Genomic DNA, 21,443 nt, shown 5'->3' with positions numbered 1-21,443 from the left:
CTTTATTTGATAAAAACTTATAGAATAAATAGTTAATTAGCCTATTTAACTAATAATCATGTCCTTTGTTTAGTTTTTTTTTTTTTGTATAGATCCTTGTTTAGTTTATTTGCATGGGGAAGTAACAGTTAACAACAAAGTAGCTAAGCCCATTCATATTAACAAAATAGCAGTCCATCAGCACCAACAAGTACTTCTTATCAAATTCATGTATTAAATATTCCTTTATTTATTCGAGGTCAAATATATATCTTCTATGGCAAGGAACACTAAACATAAAAATTCAGCACTCAAATCTCTGTTGGCTCAAAATAATCAGAACTTGGTGAAGGTTAAGACACAAGACACAAGGGCAAGAAGATAGAGCACCAAGTGGGAGGGGACTTTAATAGCGTTTCCATCAGATGAACCACCGTCTATTGATGGCACAGTTTTAGATCCTGCACCTGCAATTAACCAAAACGAGTTAAATGACTTAATTAAAACATTTTCTGCAATATTTATGCGCGCAATTCATATACTAACCGTCTCAATGACTAGTATCAGGCATGCATTTGATGAGAGATTATTTTGTGTAGACAACTATTAGAATTAAGTGAATCAATAAAGATCATATTATTACTTTAAAATGTTTGTTTATCCGATGGAATCAAAAAAACAGATATCAATGGATTTACAACAACTCATACATAACATTGACGAGAAATGAGTATTCACCTTATCAATATCTCAAATCAATGATGAATTCGATTTTATGGCTAAACCCTTTGTCAGGCTATTGCTCTCTTGTTTTGTTCCGTAAAATAGAATAAGACATCGATTTTTTACTATAAGATAAACTCTTTTGATTACAAGATGAACTCCTCTCAAAAAAAACATTGGCGCTCATGTAAACGAGGTGCTCTACCTAACTGAGCTATAGCCCTTGTGCTTTTGATACATATTTTATCATAGTATGTAGATAATTTTTCGTCAAGATGAAAATTGCGTCATGTTTAACCAACTGACTTAAATCACTTTAAAATGTTTAGTGCATGAAACTTATGTACAAAGTCTATATTAGAATCTCTCTCCTTCATCTTTTTTTGTGAGTTTAAGTACAAAGTGATGTATACCTGAGGGAAAGTCTGAAGCAGAAGGAATAATTGAGCCTTCAGGTGATTCAGCTGATGAACCAGAAGGAGAACCAACTGGAGCAGTCGAAGGAGTTGTTGGTCCATTGCCAGCTATTTAAATTCAAGTCATGTAGGTTGCCTACCCTTTCTAATTAAAGACATGTAAAAGCTTAACTTTTCCAAAAAGGAAGTGTTTATCGATAATTATTAACTAATGGGCTGTTTTGTTTAATATAATTATATAATTAAAGTGTCGTAATATTCTAGAGTATGTTTGACTCTACCACGGTACCACCTCCTTAAGAGATGTAAGGACCTAATTAACTTTAATATTTTGAACCAAGAGGAAGCTCCTTAACTTTAGTCATTAATAAGTACTGAGATCGAATGGCCTAGATTTTCTTACGTTTTAATTTCGTGATTATGGTTGCAAATTCACAACTGCGTAGCAGGTTGGTGCAGATATATGCGAATTGCAATTTATGGTCCGGCAATCAAAATGTTGTGGTTGCATTCCATCATGCCATTTGCAATCCCAAATACGTATTTTTCCTTCAAGCTTTTTCAAAATATGATAAAATAGTATACGAATTCATTTAAAATAAATTGACAATATAATTTTCACTTAGTCGGGCATTAATGTATAATTAGAAATTATTAGTTTTTATAATAATTATTTTAAAAGTGATGGGTGTTGTTCTGACATGGTTCAAGAGAGTCTTTAAGATAGATAGATTGAGCTTAGAGAGGCCTGAAACTAAAAGGAGAAAAAATTAAGTAGTTAAAAGATTATATTGGCTTAATTTATTATAAATAGACTGAGTTTAGTTTTTATTATTAATTCCCTAAACGCCATGTGATGACACTTACATGGTTTTCATTAATTGTTATTTAATAAAAAAAATATTTTTCAATAACCATGTTATTTTGTCCTTATAGCTTTATGTAATTGTTATTCCACGTAGCTCTGTAGTTATAGCATTTTAAAAATTGATGCTTTTAGTGAGATTCAAACTATTAAAAGAGTTATTTCCAGTCCTCCAACATGAAATCCTTGATGTGATACTCAAGCCTTATGGTTCTTTCACTTGATAGACTACTATTTTGGGTTGGATTCTCCTCTTATGATTAGTCCTAAAACTTTATGTGCTTCTCATGAGCCACCTAGTTGATCTTCTAGTTGACTATCCCTAACTGAAATGCTTCAGTGTCTTGACTCCTAACTTAAATGATGAAGGAAAGTTACTTAACGCTTAAGTCAGTATTAATCTAAGATATATAATGATTAGGGATTGAGCATATATACTTAAGAGTATAGAATTTTGTTTGCTTTTATAAATAAACCTTTCCCGATAACTGATCAGAAGATCAACTAGGAGGCTACTAAGAAGCTCCTAAAGTGTTAGGGCATTTTTCCTAGTAAAAGTGCTAGTATCTGTTAATGTATTTATTGGGCAATTTTTTTTCTTTTTAACATATAAATGCAATCCAACATCTGTAAAATGTGACCAACACAAAAAAAAAAAAAAAAATTCACATAACTAAATCTTTCAAGTTTCTGTCTTTTTTACTGAGATAATCTCTCAATTTTCCTTTTTTTTTTTACTCATAAAAAAATTGGTTTCAAAATATGGAAAGCTCTGTTCTAGCCAACCACACCAAACTAAAACCCGGGTAATTGACAAGATTCTTCTAATAGAAGCGTTAGTTAAGGTAGTTGAACTCCTCCCCCATGTTCAAATCTACCTATTTCCCTGCTTATCTCTAATCAACCCCTCTACCCCGTCCTAATTAGACAACTCATCATTCTTCTTGCAGCCAATACTTACAATTAATCTTCATGGGACACCTCAGCTCTAATTCAAAAATAACACTGATATTAATATTAGCCCTTACAATATTCACTTCACTACATTTTTTGGTCACGCCCTGCACGACCTCTATAATCAATACTATCACCCCTTGTGCCAACTTCATCACAGGAAGCATCAACAATGGTTTAACTCCATCAGCCACGTGCTGTGATTCACTACTGTCTTTGATAAGCTCTAGTGTGGATTGTGCCTGCCTTCTAGTATCAGCTAATGTTCCATTGCAAATACTCGTTAACAGAGTTCTAAGCAAGCAACGTGGATGAAATGCCTGCAATGTGCAAAGGTGCAATTAATTGTGTTCCATTTTGATGACCTTTCACATTTCATTTGACAAAAAAGTTAATTGGATATCTAATGTAATAGAGTTTTTGTAAATTGCAGCCTCTGGTTCTCCTTTACCGGCTGCTCCTGCTATTGATTAATTTATTTCAATATTGCTTTCATATTTTGTAGTCGTAATCATCCTAGCATTTTACTTCTCTCCCAGTTGATGAAAAATCTTTTCAAATCTTAACCCAATACACACCCTGATTGTGAAGGAAACTAATTTGCTAAAGCATGTCTTAGGTTTGCTGAGTTAAAAAAAAAAAAAATTAAATAAAGGCATCAAATTCCGTATTATTATTTTTTTTACAAATAATTATTTATAGACACTCAAAATCAAATTAGATTGGTTGGGCGACATGCGTATTTATCCGGTTAACCTCTTTACCAATTGTTAATAACACTACAAAATAATTAAGAAAAAACGGATAATAATGTTTTAAGAAAATGAGAGTTCAAGTTTTGTCAGGTTGAACAAAGTTTAAAATTTGTTAGCTTAGAAAGCTGACACAAATCAACCTTATAATTTTTTTATTTATTTTTATTCAATTTAAGTTGAATACCACAAACAATTAAACACTTAATGAAGTTTTTCGTGCGTGATTGGGATTTTTTTAAAATAATAAAAATTTTAAATCCTATAAAAATAAGTAAAATGATGTATATATTTTTTATATAAATAAACTAGATATGCATTTAATTTTTTGAAACAATTTTGTTTGCAGGCCCAGCTCTACTTGGATCAAATGACCAAACTCCTCCGCCTATTGCCTTTTCTCCTTGAAGCCCACAAGGTAGCTTAATTTACTTAAAATTGTTAAATATTAATAATTAGAAAGAAATTTAAAAGTATTGAACGAATGAAAATAAAATTAAAATACGCCTTGCATTGTTGGGTACATAATAAAAATTATAATTAATAAGTGTAAGAAGGCCGTTTTCACACCTGGATTGAAGGTTCCTTGGCTTCTTCACACTCACAGCGTGCCACCATCACGCTACACTAAGGTACGTCCTGCTCTCACCAAACTCATTTTCATCCTCTATCTCTATTCAATTCAACCCTGCATTTTTTTCGTCATCATCTAGGTTTGTGCTTTCGGTATCATTTCATTTAATTAAGTGATGTATGGGGCTAGGTCGAAAATTCATCTGTTTGTTGCATAGAATAAAATATAAATTTAATAATTCTAAACTTCAGAGACTGGTACCTCCAATTTATTTTAAAACCGATTACCCATATTCATGGCTTTCTGCGGGTGTTCTTGATTCAGCAGCTTGTGTGATTTTAGAGTGCAGGAACATCCTGTATGGGTTGGAAAGCAGCTGAGAAACTCATTAGGCACTGGAAAATTCTCAGAGGAGATAATGTGAGTCAGCCAATTCAAACCCACCATATCTTTATTAATTTCACTTTTTTCTTTATTTTATAATTTTTAGTCTCACAGTCACACATTTTAACAGGTTATGATAACAAGGGGCAAAGATAAGGGTGAGACCGGGATTATAAAGCGTGTCATTCGCTCTCAAAATCGTGTCATTGTAGAGAGTAAAAACCTGGTGAGAGATATTATCATCACAATTTGGTCCTTCTGTTTTTCTAATGCCCTATCTTCCTTAGATTATGTTTTCAATTCCACTGTCAATGTGTCTTGCATCAGAATATTAATCAATTGTGACATTGAGCATGTGATTGTGTAAATTTTCCTGATAGGTTTCTCACTCCAATGCCTTTTGTCATCCTCTTTATAGGTAAAGAAGCATATAAAGCAAGGGCAAGGTCATGAAGGGGGCATCTTTACAGTGGAAGCCCCACTGCATGCCTCCAATGTGCAAGTTCTTGACCCAGTGACAGGGTATGTCATTGTTCAGATATTGAACTGGTGATTGCATCTCCAAACGGGATAACATCATTAACATGTATGAAAGTAAGAGTTACCAACTTTTACTTGTGCAGCAAGCCTTGCAAGGTTGGAGTTAAATATCTTGAAGATGGTACTAAAGTCAGAGTGTCCAGAGGAATAGGAACCTCAGGGTCCATAGTCCCTCGTCCTGAGATTTTAAAGATAAGAACTACCCCAAGACCTGCAGTCCGTAAGTATCTAACAAGCTTAATTATGCTTTTTCATGTATGAGTTGTTGACAAAACATGGCCAGAGCCAATAGAGAATCGAGAAAAAGTGAGACGGAAAATGAACTTGAATTATGAGAAAGGTGTGTGAAACAAACAAGCCAATAATGTGGCTTATATAATATATAATATATAGATATAGACCAGAGTGAGTAACGAATCACTAACTAATTACATGTGTATATCTACCTAATTAGATGACTCATCAAACAAAGCGAACTATTGTGATAGAGACTTTATTTTTCGCAATTAATTCAAAGATGTACTGCTTATCTTCTTTGCTACATGTCTGTTGACATGCATTGTTATCCATAACCTTGTTATTATACTTGGTGTTGAGAAAGGAGAGTCTCCTTGCACTTTAGAGACATTCTTTAAACTGACTTGACCTTATTGAAAATTCGAGATAGCAACTTAGCACCACACCTTAAAAAGAAAGATTTTTTAGAGGGTAGATTAATTGTTGAATAATGTTAATCATCAAAGGTTTAAGATTTATTAAGTGCTTTCCATTGTCTTAAAAATCTTGCTTCTAGGACTAGGATGTGTATTGTTACATGATTTCCCCCCCTTGGTATCAACTAAAGCATGTTGGACTTGCGCTCCATATGCAGAAACTCAAATTAAAAACATCATTTGTAATGTATAGTAAGTGTATATATAACATTGTAAGTTGTCGATCAAAGTTATTTGGATTAATGGATTTAAGTCTTCTATAATATTCCATTGAGAGCCAGAAGCCAGGTCCAAAGGAATAGGTAATTCGCATGAATTCATTCTCTTGCTTCTATACAGCTATTTTTCCATCTTAGTGTTGCGGGAAACTACTTCAGTTCTTGCAGATGTGCAAAACTTGTAGGGATCCATGTAGTTCAGTGAAACCCATGCTTTCTTAATTGACAGAGATACATTAAAACTTTTTACAGAATTGAGAAACCCAAGCCTTGTTAATTCTCAAAGATACATTTAAACTTTTTTCAGAAACGTGCTGAGTATTTTATCCTGTTTGTTATTCATTTTTGGCAGTTGGTCCTAAAAATACTCCTATGAATCTTGTGCTAGAGAAGACTTGCAATGCTAAAACAGGACGGGGCATGCCTGAACTTTAAGGAGACGTTGCCTTGTTCCGATTAGGTAATTGCTATCGTGATGAACAAAAATTTGGTGTGAATTTATCTCCTTGCCCTTTGCCATGATTCAATTAAAGACGTGTTTGGAACCACATTCTAACACCACTTTATGATGGGTTAGACGCAAAATCTAGATTGGGTAGTGTTTACACACAGTTACAAACACATTCCTTGTTTAATGTTATCATGCCTAGGAGTTGAATAACTTGTAACTTTACCAATTAGACATTACTACTAGCATTCTTTTTCCTATTCAAGTTGATGTTATCTCCAGTTAGTGATGGTCATTTCATTCCATAAACTTCAATTGTTAAAATGAGTGAAAAGGGAAAAAGGAACCCGTTTGATTGTTATGGTTCTAGTGATTTTTATTAATTGGGTTTGTCCATTAGTGTTGATTTGAGCTAAATAGTTTCCCCCCCCCAAAAGATCAGTCTTCTCACATGTCATATTCATGCGCTGGTACCCTTTTCATCCAGTTCCAACAAACTTGCTGTACGAAGTCAGGTTGCATGAAAATAGTCAAATTTTCTTTAAGGGGGATATTATACGTAAATAAATAACGTAACCCAAAAGTCTTACTTGTTGGGTAACGTGGGTTTTGGTGTTTGATGGACCTAGAACACTGTTTGTTGCTCTTATATGCTTACAAAGTAAAAATGGTTATCACATTTGGGGAAAAAATGTAGGCCCACTTATGATATTTCGACCTAAATGCAAAATGGTTTATCAATTTTTTTATACTTAGTATAATAAAACTCCTTTTTTTTTTCCACTGGCATACTATTTCTCTAAGACTTTTTAATAGTTCCGATAATTCTTAGCTTAAAGAAATACGACAAGGTTAGGAATATTTTTTTATTATGTGACATTATTTTTTAAATATTTTGCTTCATATGAATTTATACAATCATTATAATTTGACCTTTTAAATGACTTTTAAAAATGATCAGACCTAAAATTTGAGTCTTCTGATTGAGATGCAAACTTATTTCTTTTTATATTTTATATTTTATACTCATTTGTTTCTCTTTCTATTATATTTCTTTTTTTTCTTCTCTTTATGCAAAAACGTATGACGTTGATTGGTGTCTTTGGCAATCTTTTTATGACGCTCAAAAGTGAAAATAAATATTGTTCACTTTCACCTCACGCTGGCCTTCCGCTGATGGTGGTTGTACGCACTTATTTGATTTTTTTTTCTTCCACATTTAATGAGGTGAATCAGTTAGAGAAATATTAAAAAAAATAAATAAATAAAAGAAGACGACTAATACAATAAAGAATACGAAACTCACAATGAATAGACCCAATTGGAACCATTTATTTTCCTTACAAATTAAAGAAAACATTTTTTTAACAATATATCACATTATCATCTATTATATTTTTATTTATATTTTTTATAACTTTCTCTATCTAGGTGTAGATTGACATGAGTATACGCACGCACACCCAGCTCTACTTAGCAGCAATTACCCGTTTTACTTGCTACTTAAGAGACACGTACATTAACACTTGTCCTTGTGCATGCAATTGCCACCACATTCCTCACTCCACCCTTTTCTTTATATATAAACAAACACAATGGATCATCTCAAACCAAGAGTGAGTTTGTTGTTCCTCACTGACCTCACCATGGCGACCAGAGCCAAGCTTTCTTTAGCTATCTTCCTTTTCTTTCTTTTAGCCTTGATTTCAAACCTAGCCTTGGGCAAACTTAAAGAAACCGAGGTCGAAGAAGATCCCGAGCTCGTAACATGCAAACACCAGTGCCAACAGCAACGGCAATACACTGAGAGTGACAAGCGAACATGCTTGCAACAATGTGACAGTATGAAGCAAGAGCGAGAGAAACAAGTCGAAGAGGAAACTCGCGAGAAGGAAGAAGAACATCAAGAGCAGCATGAGGAGGAGGAAGACGAAAATCCCTACGTTTTTGAAGAAGATAAGGATTTTTCGACCAGAGTCGAAACAGAAGGTGGCAGCATTCGGGTTCTCAAGAAGTTCACTGAGAAATCCAAGCTTCTTCAAGGCATTGAGAATTTCCGTTTGGCCATCTTAGAAGCTAGAGCACACACGTTCGTGTCCCCACGCCACTTTGATTCCGAGGTTGTCTTGTTCAACATTAAGGGTGCGTATATTTGAATTAAACAAAAAATACATTTTTTTTTGTTAGTTTCAGTTATGTACCCGAGTTTAATAGTGATTACACTCTAATTTTATATCATTATTCAATCATACATTAATATTTATATGATTTTTAGAATAATTATTTTTTTTAATGAAACTTTATGATAGGTTTTTGTCTTAGATGACAATATATCAATTAATTTATTGATGCCTTTTTTATTATTAATTTGTTGGTTATTCACACATCTACTGCTCATGCTGTACAATTTTGTGAAATTTCCTCCTTTCATTATTAGTTGTATTACTATTTATTTACTAGGGAGAGCCGTACTTGGGTTGGTGAGGGAAAGTGAAACAGAAAAAATCACCCTAGAACCTGGAGACATGATACACATACCAGCAGGCACACCACTGTACATCGTTAACAGAGATGAGAATGAGAAGCTCCTCCTTGCCATGCTCCATATACCTGTCTCTACTCCTGGAAAATTTGAGGTAATTATATATACATAAGTGCTAGTTATGCTTTTAGTTTTTAAATTTTTATCCGTTAAGATTTTTTTCTGAACAAAAGTTTGACTTTGACTTCAGTCTACAATTTTTTAAAAATTTGATTTTTAATTTATGAAGAGAAGTTTGAATCCTTTTATTTTCATTTGTTTAACAGATTTTTTTAGATGAAAATCGAATTTAAAAAAAAAAGTTTAAGACTGCTTAAACTTTTGTTCAAGAACGAACAATCTTAATAGGAAAAAATTAAAAAAACTAGACCAATCAATTTTTTTTTACTAAGAAATGAATTTAAAAAATCTTTAAAAACTAAAGACTTAGTTAATCTTGTACACACATACATGTACATCAACTTTACAATTTACAAACTTAATTCAGTACATTTATGAATATACATGTATGTATATGTGTGTGTGTGTATATATATATATAAACTTTACAATTTACAAACTTAATTCAGATTGACTAAATCAATACTCACGATTGAGTTCACACATGTTAACTAATTAAACAAAGTAGAAGATAGTATATAGTTGAATATTATATTTAAATTTATACTGATGGAAGAAAATTGTGGTGTAGGAATTTTTCGGGCCTGGAGGACGAGACCCAGAATCGGTCCTCTCAGCATTCAGCTGGAATGTGCTGCAAGCTGCGCTCCAAGTATATAGACCCTTAATTTCTTGCTATCATGCATCATTAACATTAAATGCTACTAATTAATTTGGCTTTGTCAATTTGATTTCTTTTTATTTTGGGAAATTAATTACAGACCCCAAAAGGAAAGTTAGAAAGGCTTTTTAATCAACAGAACGAGGGAAGTATTTTCAAAATAAGCAGAGAACGGGTGCGTGCGTTGGCCCCCACCAAGAAAAGCTCTTGGTGGCCATTCGGCGGCGAATCCAAGGCTCAATTCAATATTTTCAGCAAGCGTCCCACTTTCTCCAACGGATATGGCCGTTTAACTGAAGTTGGTCCTGATGATGAAAAGAGTTGGCTTCAAAGACTCAACCTCATGCTTACCTTTACCAACATCACCCAGGTATATATATTACCAACATGCTTATCTTAATTTTTTTTACTTGATAGTCATAAGGAAAAGATTGTGAGTTTGATTTCATCCGCTAATAACATACTAATAATTTAATAACTAATATTTACTGATTAATTAAAAAAATGTTTATTAACTTCAAAGAAAATTTATCTTGGTTGTCATTTTTTTATCAGTTCAGTTTGGTTTATATATTGGTTGTCATCTAGTACATAAAACTTAAATTCTTTGTAATTTTTCAAGAGAAAACAGTACATGTATAGTGTAATTAAGTAGCATTTACATTATCAACCAATAAGATATTTCTTATTGTATGGATGGTATAGTCTTTTTGACTTTATAATAATTAACTTTTTCATAACATGATAACATTATTTGTGACTGATAGATAGAATAATTACAATAAGATATCGTTTTAGATGGTTGTCTTTTTGAATAATAATTAACTTATTCTTAACATCATAACATGATCTGTGACTTTAAAATTTACTGCATAGATTTGAACTCAATTCTTAATTGATAACTAATAATAATGATGTTACATGTTATCCTAATTAAATAGAGATCTATGAGTACTATTCACTACAACTCACATGCAACGAAGATAGCACTGGTGATGGATGGTAGAGGGCATCTTCAAATATCATGTCCACACATGTCATCAAGGTCAGACTCAAAGCATGATAAGAGTAGCCCCTCATACCATAGAATCAGTGCGGACTTGAAGCCTGGAATGGTGTTTGTTGTCCCTCCTGGTCATCCCTTCGTCACTATAGCTTCCAATAAAGAGAATCTCCTCATAATTTGCTTCGAGGTTAACGTTCGAGACAACAAGAAGTTTACGTTTGCAGGTAGGAGTACACATAAATCCTTAATAATGCCATGCATACATTTTTTTTTAACGTGTAGGGATCAAAGAATAATTCACGTATCTTTTTAACCAATTAAATTAAAAAAGATATATTATAACAATTGAACTATTGTGAAGCATAAAAGAACAAAATTCTTATTTAGTTTTAAAGCAATAAAAATATGCAAATAATTGAAAAGGTGAAAGAAAGAGAGAAAAATATATAATGATATAAAATTCTAATATATATCTAAATAAAAATATACAGATAAATGAAAAGGTGAAAGAAAGAGAGAAAAATATATCAATCTAAATTAATTTATATCTATTTATATATGAATTAATTTATAACTTAAACAAATTAAGAGGTCTGAATCAATAAAAATTCAAAATTGAGAATATTGATTAAAAAAAACAAATGTTAATTTTACGAACTGAATTTAACCCTCTTATTTGTCATGTGTCATGCATGCATGTTGATTTGGTTCATAACGAGTTGAAGCTAATTATATATATTGTGTGTGGAACAGGGAAGGACAACATTGTGAGCTCTCTGGACAACGTAGCTAAGGAGCTGGCCTTTAACTATCCTTCTGAGATGGTGAACGGAGTCTTCGAAAGAAAGGAGAGTCTCTTTTTCCCCTTCGAGTTGCCGAGCGAGGAGCGTGGTCGTCGCGCTGTTGCGTGAGAAGCAGTGTGGAGGTGGCTGATAACGGGGAATGTATTTAGCTTTGAGAGTCTTTAAATTTTCTGTATTTGTTGTAATGTTAGTAGTTCCTTAAATTGGCCAGATGGAGTTTATGTGTTTGTAAATGCAGGGATGCTAACGGAATAAAATGGCCACTTGTATTGCTATCCCTTGTGCTAGCATAATAGAAAGGGTTGAATCGAGCTAATCCGAGTTTCATTCAGTTTAACTCGAGTTTTTTTTAAAATGTTAGTAGTTCCTTTAACTTCTCAAGGACGCTTCTATTAATCTTCAAATATGAAAAAAGTAAAAGATGATTAACGTAGTTCAAGAAAACAGAAAGGAGCATGGTGTATAGTTGAATTGAATTATATACTCGTCTATTCATGTATGGAAATTGTGGTGTAGGAATTTTTCGGGCCCAGAGGACGATACCCAAAATCGGTCATCTCAGCATTCTCCTGGAATGTGCTGCAAGCTGCGCTTCAAGTATATAGACCCTTCTAGCTATCATGCATCATTATATTAAGTGAATTTTTACTTATTTGATTGCGCTGTCCATTTTATTAATTGGTTCCTTTTCTTCTAAAATGGAGCAGACCGCAAGAGGAAAGATAGAAAGGCTTTTTGATCAAAAACTCGGAAGTCTTGAGTGTCGATTTTAACTTTATTTTGTATTTGTGTTGGATAATTTTTAATTTATAAGAGAAAAATATAAGATAGGTATAAAAGATAATTGTAAAAGAACAGAGTATAAAATAATAATTATTACTAAACAACAAAAGAAAAAATAGTGAATAATAATTATTACTAAACAACAAAAGAAAAAATAGTGAATTCAATGGGATGAAAATGTTAGGACCTAACATGTCTTATTTGTCTAAGATATATTATTTGTGATTTTCTCTATCAGGTGAATTTATCTTACTCACATCTATTAAAATACCTGATGTCTCACCTATTTTACGTATCTATCTTCCAAATGTTTTTGCAAAGAGTCAATAGATAAAATACATGAAGTTATAATTCTATATGTTTGCTTTGATGCATGGGTATAATACAATCATTTTATGTCTAACAATGATTTTATTAAGATATTTCTTCCTTTTAGTTTTATTAGAAATTACTCCCTGTCGAGCGACTAATTTCTTAAATAGATACATGCAAAACCTTCTTTGGGATTATCCTTTGTCGAGCACCTAACCCCCAAAGATAATGCAAGGATGAATGATGCATGAAATTAGAAATAAGAAAGGATAATAGGAAAGAAAACATCTGTTTGCATTGATACATATGAAGTGTATAATACATCTTTTGACTTTTTAAGCCTGTCAGACCCTAAGTAAGGGTTTAGCCTCTCATAACCATAAGGGGTTTTACACTAGCAAAGGGATATACGAACTCATGGATGAGAAGAGATGGAAAAAGGAAATAAAGAATGATGAAAGAGAAGAAGGAATTTCCTAAGGGAGAGTTCTCAGGCTTTAGGTGTGTATTAGATTGCTCCGAGACTCGGTGTGTCTTTATTCCTTTCTTACTTTTAATTTCATTCATCATTCATCCTTTTTAATCTGAAAAAATTACAGCTGTTGGAATGAACTTGGGTCTGACGCCAAAAAATCTTCCTTATTTATATTTTTGATATTTTTTGGATTTTCTTTACTTTTAATTCTTCATTTTTATATCTGCAAGTCATAAATAAGAAAAGTATCAATTCCTAATATTTATGCTAAAAATAACTACTAAATAAATATTTTTAAAGATATTTTTATTATAAAAATAACTCATATTTAAATGTTATTAAAGGAGGAAATCTATTAAACTTCAAGCTGACATTCTGAGTTTTTTCCTTATTTTGTGTCATGTTAGTAGTGATATGATGTTTAGCTAGATGGAGTGTACGTAAATGCATGGATCGATACAAATGTAATAAAATGGCCACTCTGGTTGCTATATCTGCGGTAGCAGAATAATTAGTGTTGGAGCAGAACATGTTATGTGAATGTGATGCTCGTTTTCTTCCACGGTTTATTTTCTTATATGATTTTGAATGAGTTCAGATTTTCATACATTTCACTTTCTTACAATTCATTTTCATTCCTTTTTTTCTCTATGAATTTATATATTTTTAAATTTTTATCATATCACATGATCACTTTGAGGTTTATATTTTCCTTTTTCAAGAGTGAGGACATTGGCAGACCCAAATTGGCTTATTGTGGGAAGGTACGAGCATGTATGAAGCTTATTAAAGATTATAAAACTTTTCTTGCAGTGACACGTGATATTTGAAATATTTAAGAAGGTTAATGTAATAAATAAAGGATGCATGTTATCATGAAGTTTTTCAAATAAATATGGAATTATAGTAGAATTAAAAAAAATTATCGTGCAATTAATCTGAAAAACATTCATAGACTTATCTACACTACTTAAGTATTTTAGATATTACAATCTAATTCGTCGCACTACGGCAATGTAGTCAAGTAATTTACTTTAGCTTCTCAATACTCAATGAGAAATGTTGATATTGTTTCTATTATTTATATTATACCATACAAATAATGCATTTTTATATGTATATTTTAAAGAACTAAAATTACAACAATTGTTTGGGAAAAATCTTGGAAGATTTTTATTGCAAAATGACTTTCAGTAACATTGTACTTAAAATAAGATTGACTCATATAGAGGATATAGAAAAAATATATTTTCTTTCTAGTATGACAATATTTTATCATCAAAAAGATAATAGGAGAAAAAATTTTATGAGTGGTAGAGCAATAACATGCTTATGAGTCCTTTGGTTTAAAATTATTTTATTTTATTTTTATATTACTCTTAATTATAAAAATGTCATATTATTTTCATTTCATTTTTTTATTGAAAGGGTTGTTAAGAAATAGAAAAAAACTTTTATTGTTTTCACAATTTTCTATAAAAAAAATTATAAAATTCAATAATATTCTTAACTTTTTATCAAATTTAATGACCCCTTAACTTTTTTTCCTAAAATTTAAATTTATTAAATAAATTATGCATATTTTTTTAATTTCAAGAGTTTGGAATTTATATATTTAAGATATTAACTAAAAAAATTATTGAATGTAATTATACACAAAATTGTTAGACAAGTGATCTCAGTTATCTTAAGAAAAGGGGATTGAATTAAGATACAAAAACTATTTCTCAATTAAAATTCCACTCTCTTTTTGAATTAACAATGCACCCTTAATATGAATTACTCAAAAGACAATTCAAAATAAACTTTTTTAAAACAAAAGATAAATAACAATAAATAAAAGAAGGTTAAGGGAAGAGAGAAATGTAAACTTAATTTATACTGGTTCAGCCACTTTTCATGCCTACGTCAAGTCCTCACTCAAGCAACCCACTTGAGATTTTCCACTCTCTTTGTAAAAACCCCTTTTACAAAGTCTGAATCACACAAGGATAATCCTTCCATTGTGTTCAGGAATCCTTACCATTTAAGAGACCCTCGGTCTCTTAAACAATTTCCTTTGAATAAGAAGAAGAAGAAGTTTCTCTCTTTAAAAGAAGGATATTACAATTGAAGATCAATCAAGATTCTTTATTGAATATGCAAGTGTTAGACCAATGAATCATTTTTGAGAGGATAAAACATTTCAGTTCAGAAAAACTCTCTGAAAATTCGTGTCCCAAGTTACTTATATATAAGCCTTTAATGGTCATTCAAAATCATTTGAAAAGATGTAACTGTTCGGAATTATTTTAGAAAATTTCTCAGTGGTAATCGATTACCAAAATGGTGTAATCGATTACACAATTATTTTCTGAAGACTTTTGACTCTTCACATCTAAAATTTTAATTTTAATTCTGGTAATCGATTACAGACTTTGAAATTTAAATTCAAATTTCTAAAGGTTGTCTTAAAATGTTCAAAACTTTTGGTAATCGATTACAAGTCTTGTGTAATCGATTACAAGCTTTCAAAATATTAAAAACGTTTTAAAACATTCCAGTAAACATTTTTGTCACTAGTAATTGATTATCAGAGAGTAAATATCTCTTTTAAAAGCTTTTGAGAAAAACCTTTGGTCATAACTTATGCATCATCAATTTAGAAACTTCTTTCTAAGACTCTATAGACTAACTTTATCATTTATCTTGAATTTCTTAGAGTTTTATTTTGGATCAAACTTGAGAAGCGTGTTTCTTTAGCATCATCAAAACATCATGATATCTTTGCTTCTACAAAAATATGTTTGTTTAATTTTAGGAAAAAAAATTAACAATTAAAAATTGTTTGAATTTTTCAAATACATTTAAAAAATACAAACTTATAGGTCCTTATTAGATGGGTATTTTGTGTTAGTTTGTCTTCCCTCATTGGACTGGGTGGCCCTTCTCGCCTTATTGGGCCTACCCATTCGTAGCTCGGATCGTGTACTGTCTTCTTTGATGGGCATGGGACAGATCACTACCAATCACTTAAGCATACTACGTTAATTAAGAATTCTTTTTCAATCCTCCCGTACTACTAATTTTCCCCCTTAAAACAATAATGCTTGTTCATGCATGCTTATTTTATTAATTTAATTTTTAATTAAAATAGTAATAATTTACCAAATAAAGAAAATTAATTACCAGAGAGTAATATATTATGAGTAATTCATTTCGGCAATATGATTGGTTTCATTTTATTAATTTTTTTTCTTAATTAACTTAGAATTAAGGAGCATACTTCCGAAACTTCAAAAACCATCGTAATTGCTAAAAAAAAATAAAAAAATTAACGTACTTAAAATAATTTTGAATTCCATGAATTACACTACAATCTTCGATTAGATTACGGCCTAGGTAATTATTACTCCGACATTGGTAATTATTAAGTTACATTCTTAAAATAATTTGGTGCTTAAATTGGCAAGTTACGACAATCTTTGAATTTTTTGGATGAGGGCCTATACACATGATGATGTCATGAAGCAATTGCATGCTTTTTTGTAGCGCTGCCGTGAGTGAAGCACAGATTACCACACCAATGTCACTTGCCATCACAACCACCGCACCATTAACTTCCAATTTATAACCCATTCCCTCCCTAGTTCCCTATACCTTACCTACGCACGCTTAGACTATTTTTCTTTGGGTCTTGTTAACGGTTAACCAATCAGGACACTTAGTTAAAGAATTTCGAAAATATATACTTCATCAATATTATATATATAATGCATGTAAAATAGATTAATTAATTAAAAATATAAATAGATATGGGGTTTAATAAAAAAATAACCAGTAATTTATATTGATATAATTATTTAGATTATTTATTTTTTAGTTTTACTTGAGCATTAAATTAATGATGATACCTTCACTTAATTAGTTTTCAAAACATTATAATAATTTCTATAAAATGCACTTTTTGTCTTCTTTTTTTCATTCTCTTATTTTTCATTTCTTATTTTCCCTCTCTTATAGTAGTAATTTCTCTACAATTAATGCACTTTTACTACTAGCACCATATATATTACACGAGTTTTCAACATATTAATAATTTCTTATTTTTCAAAATACTAAATTAGAAATATTTTTACTAAGAGATAGAAAATTACATTGTTTATAATTTTTTTATGCTCTCTTATGATTTATATATATAATAAATATTTTTTCTTTTAATTCTTTAACTAACTAATGCTCTAAGGACATTAGCTATCATGACTTAATTTCAATTTGTAAAAAAATAATAAATGCATGTATTGAACATACTATTGTTTGTCATTATGTATAGTATATTTTTAATTTATTACTATATTATTTTAGGTAACAAACAGACACGGTTCAATCCAAATCCACATAACCAATGTAGAATAGAATGCATGGCAGGAAGGACGTTGATTCGGAGGAATCAATGGATCCCTAAACTATAAATACCAAACCAAAATGATCATAGACCCAGTTTCACGGCCTTCACGGATTTGAAATAATCGATGAGTTACATTTCTTAATTAATCAACTCACAGAGCATCATCCAACTGACGCAAGCATTGTGATTTTGAATTAATGTGTGTAACAAGAAGAGAAGAGAAGCTAGCTAGGGACAAAAGCAAGCAAATAAAGGACTTTGCTCCATGATAGTAACAGTACTTACTGAACACAGTAACTCAGAATAGAAAAAACCTGCACGGAGGAAAACACGAGAGGTTCAGCTCCATGCACGTGGCTGCAGCAAATAATGGATCATGCAAGCGGCAAAATCAACAGTGATCCTACGCCAACCATGATATCATCACTCCCTATACACACACACACACACACATATACGTACCCAATTCAACTGAGTCAGTCTCTGCACTTACCAGTCTGCACTGCAACACTGCTAGTATATATAACTGGTGAAGTGAATTCATGTAGGACCATACATATAGGGTTTAATAACTGAAATTTAATTTCACATTTCCTTGTTGACTCTACCCAAATTAATTATATGTCAACCCAATCCTCGTGTGGCTTCTTGTCCTGTGAACGTTTTAACACCATTAATTAAGTTCTTATTCTGGCCACTATATATGGTACCTTGTTTAACAAGCAAAAACAATCAGAGAGATTTATTAATATTTTATATTATGATATATATAGTGAGGGCCTAACCGTGACATCACCATGCATATACATTTAACCATAATGTAACGACCAATATCAATACATTCTGTACATCTATACAATTTTATTGCCTTATTATGGTCCATCCCTAGCTAGCTAGACCTAGCTAGCTTGCGTATCCTGTCTCGTTATTTGGTCATTCTCTTGCTGATGATATACATATTCATACCTATTATCTGTTTTTTATTTTTGCTGTTTTGATGCTACTTCTACAGGACAGACACTTTTACTAAGCTCCAGTGAACAACATGTACAATCCTAGAAATTAAGGAGTCACAGGTCGAGAAGAACGAAATTCCATTGCACGTTGCTTTGCAAAGACTATAATGCCCGTGTTAAAAACTTAATTGTTGATGCTGAAAACTAGTGAAAGAATCTGCAAATAGATGATGAGAAAGAAAATGAGAAATGACGAAAAAAGAAGGAAGGAAGCTTTCTTTTCTCTTTCTTTTGCATATATATGAGTGTGGTGCTTTTAATTTAATTTTTGTTGGTTGTTTGAGCAAGGATTGGATTGGATGATGGCATTGGCGTGAGGTAGGAGTGGAGTAGTACTGGTCAGATCAGATCTAGCTAGCTTTTGTTTTGACGCCTACCAAAGCCAATGAACTTTTATCATAGCCCTTTGTGCAACTTTCAAGCGTGCGTCAATATTGTCAGATATCAGAATTCTCTCTCTGCAAAATGTGTCTGTCTCTCCCTATGAAACTTCCAACCCATAACATACATTCGAAAATTTAAACATCATCTTTTACCACTTAACCAAGGTTTACACTTGAGACCCCAGAGAACTTTTGAGATCAGCATCTCAGTTTCCTTCTCGAGAACTTAAAAACTGATCAAACTGAACTTAATTTTTTGAACTCAAAGTTAATTTTAGACAATCAATAAGCGTCTAAATCAACTAGTATAGATTATCAACTTAATCAGAAATCTTAAATTCGAGTTTTAGATATTTTGTCACTAAAATACTTTGAGGAAAGAATTTTATTATTTATATATGAAGATCTTATTCAACTTAAATAATATTGTCTCCCCTAAAAATACCTATGATTAAGAAGGAAAAAAAAAGAGTTAATTTTAGACCTAATATTAATTCCTTAACATGAGATTAAATATGTGACCATTTACTTGAGATTTCAACGAAATTTTTTTTATAAAGTAATGTAAAACCAAACATATACTCTATGGACCTATACTATGTTAAATATATAGAAATTATTTAGGTATTATTGCTTTAAAGTTATTTAATTAATTTAAAACACTGATTGTTATCATTATCATTATATTATAATTTACGTGAGAGACGATCTATTCACTTTACGTATATAGTCTAGATCTTTTGCACATGTATATTCGAACATGATTTCGAATGATGTATATAAATCAATAGCATATTATTATGAGTGAAAATTGTGGCATAATGGTTAAAAATAATGATAGAATCATGATCCTGGAAGCCAAACGTTTGGCATTTAGTCATGATTCTGAAGATAGATAAGCTCTTTCATGATTCATGATGAGTGCCCCCACTGTCCTATATATGGGTAATTGGGTATCGACTATCGATATCGAATATCAAGTCCAATGCGAATGCAATTCAAAGTTGCAGATAAGACTTTCTCTTTTGTGGTAGCACTTGTCAATTTGGCAATTATGATTAAGTGGTCCACTACAAAAAGGCCAAACTCCTACTAATGCATGTTTAAGTGCACACAACCCTTAACCTCGCATGCATTACGTATAACCAATAAAAGTGAGTTCTAAACATTTACCATTGAAATTGAAAAGCATATGTAAAAGGGCTGCATGTACAGTCCCACTCAAGCCTTTCTTAGATTTCATTTTCTGTTTTTCTTTTTAACCACACTATTAAGATTATTAGTCTTCTGTCTTGAGATTCTTTTTATAGACATGTGTTCTAAAAATAAACATGTTCAAGTTGAATAAAATTATTACGAGTCATAAAATTTAAACTTGAAACTAATGGATAAATAATAAGAACATTATTCTGGCAATTGATCAACATAAATTATAGTTCCGTGCATTTAATTACATATAGAGTTCCTTGTCTTTCAATATGTATTTTGCTGGAACTGAAAACAAGTCCTTAATTTCTAAAAGGTTAACAGGTATTGCCAATTGAACCATATATTTGTGTATTTTACTTTTAACTACTAAATTCCACTGTATATATAAGTTCATTCCATTATTTTCTATTACGTCACATGCTAAACTTGGTTGTCAACGACATTGGGGATCAGAGATTCAGGCACACACAGTGACAGCGTAAGCAAGCAAGCATGGGAATGGGGATGGGATGATCAGGATCCCAGTGATTCGTCATCCATTGTCCAGCCAATTATTGAGGGAATTGATTACAGCATTCATGTTTCAATTTTCTTAACAAGCTAGGAATTATAAAGAGTACGCGGTTAATGAATTGTAGCACTAAAAATTATTGAATAAAAAGTGTGATACTTGATTAAAAAATAAATTTTTAATGTACTAAGTATTTCATTTTAAGTTATAGTTTTTCTTTTTAATTCTTTAATAAATGTTCGAAACGGATTTGTTGATAAACTCACTTTTGTTTAATTATTTTATATGAAGTTTGAGTAATGAAACTTGGGAACTGATCGATATCATATGACTTCATTAATTATGGACATGTTACTCATGGTGTTTTGTCAATATTTATCCATTATGACAATGATTTAATTCACGATATTTAAAAGAAAAGAAAAAACTCCTTTATGTTTTTCAATTGTTCAGCTTTAATATAATTTATGTAGGCGACGTCATTCGTAGTTGAGTTGGTATGATTATTTTTGTACTATATAGCTAGCATTCGTCTTTATATAACCGTTATTGTCAAGCATAACTAACACCAACTTATAAGTTATAATTTATCATGGTTAGTATAAGCAATAATTAACTCGCTCGTAAGTCGTCCTAACTCATTTTCCTCCACTCCTATCCTCTCTATAG

The 21,443-nt window shown here is 31.4% G+C and overlaps 2 protein-coding genes across 8 annotated transcripts; both read left to right on the top strand.

Annotated features, from left to right (window-relative positions):
• The first annotated feature begins 3,022 nt into the window (after positions 1–3,022).
• On the top strand, positions 3,023–8,118 carry LOC100789294 (50S ribosomal protein L24). Of its 7 annotated transcripts, XM_041006919.1 has the most exons (8): positions 3,023–3,272; positions 4,039–4,107; positions 4,606–4,683; positions 4,778–4,873; positions 5,066–5,169; positions 5,271–5,407; positions 6,471–6,578; positions 7,998–8,118. In XM_041006919.1, the coding sequence occupies exons 1-7, from the start codon at positions 3,249–3,251 to the stop codon at positions 6,551–6,553; spliced, it is 591 nt and encodes a 196-aa protein (XP_040862853.1). In that variant the 5' UTR covers positions 3,023–3,248; the 3' UTR covers positions 6,554–6,578; positions 7,998–8,118. The 7 variants fall into 7 exon arrangements, with proteins under 7 accessions (XP_040862853.1, XP_040862850.1, XP_003518911.1 ...); XM_041006916.1 differs by lacking the exon at positions 7,998–8,118 and having other exon boundaries at positions 3,026–3,272; positions 6,471–6,927; XM_003518863.4 differs by lacking the exons at positions 3,023–3,272; positions 4,039–4,107; positions 7,998–8,118 and adding an exon at positions 4,197–4,321 and having other exon boundaries at positions 6,471–6,927.
• Positions 8,119–8,212: 94 nt separating this feature from the next.
• On the top strand, positions 8,213–11,806 carry SBP2 (sucrose-binding protein 2). Its single transcript, NM_001250315.1, is given in 6 exon segments — positions 8,213–8,708; positions 9,027–9,202; positions 9,800–9,880; positions 9,990–10,259; positions 10,831–11,119; positions 11,649–11,806. Coding segments are annotated over 6 exon segments (1,470 nt in total).
• The last annotated feature ends 9,637 nt before the right edge of the window (positions 11,807–21,443 follow it).

Source organism: Glycine max, chromosome 2, assembly GCF_000004515.6.
Source record: "Glycine max cultivar Williams 82 chromosome 2, Glycine_max_v4.0, whole genome shotgun sequence".
Classification (NCBI taxonomy): domain Eukaryota; kingdom Viridiplantae; phylum Streptophyta; class Magnoliopsida; order Fabales; family Fabaceae; genus Glycine; species Glycine max.
The sequence above is the reverse complement of the archived record's forward strand: the minus strand, read 5'-3'. Positions and strand labels throughout refer to the sequence as shown.

Coding starts and splice junctions, on each gene's coding strand:
- LOC100789294 (XM_041006919.1), top strand. CDS start 3,249: ATGAAATGCCTGCAATGTGCAAAG. Junction 4,874..5,065: donor TTGTAGAGAGTAAAAACCTG/GTGAGAGATATT, acceptor TCCTCTTTATAG/GTAAAGAAGCATATAAAGCA. Junction 5,408..6,470: donor TACCCCAAGACCTGCAGTCC/GTAAGTATCTAA, acceptor CATTTTTGGCAG/TTGGTCCTAAAAATACTCCT.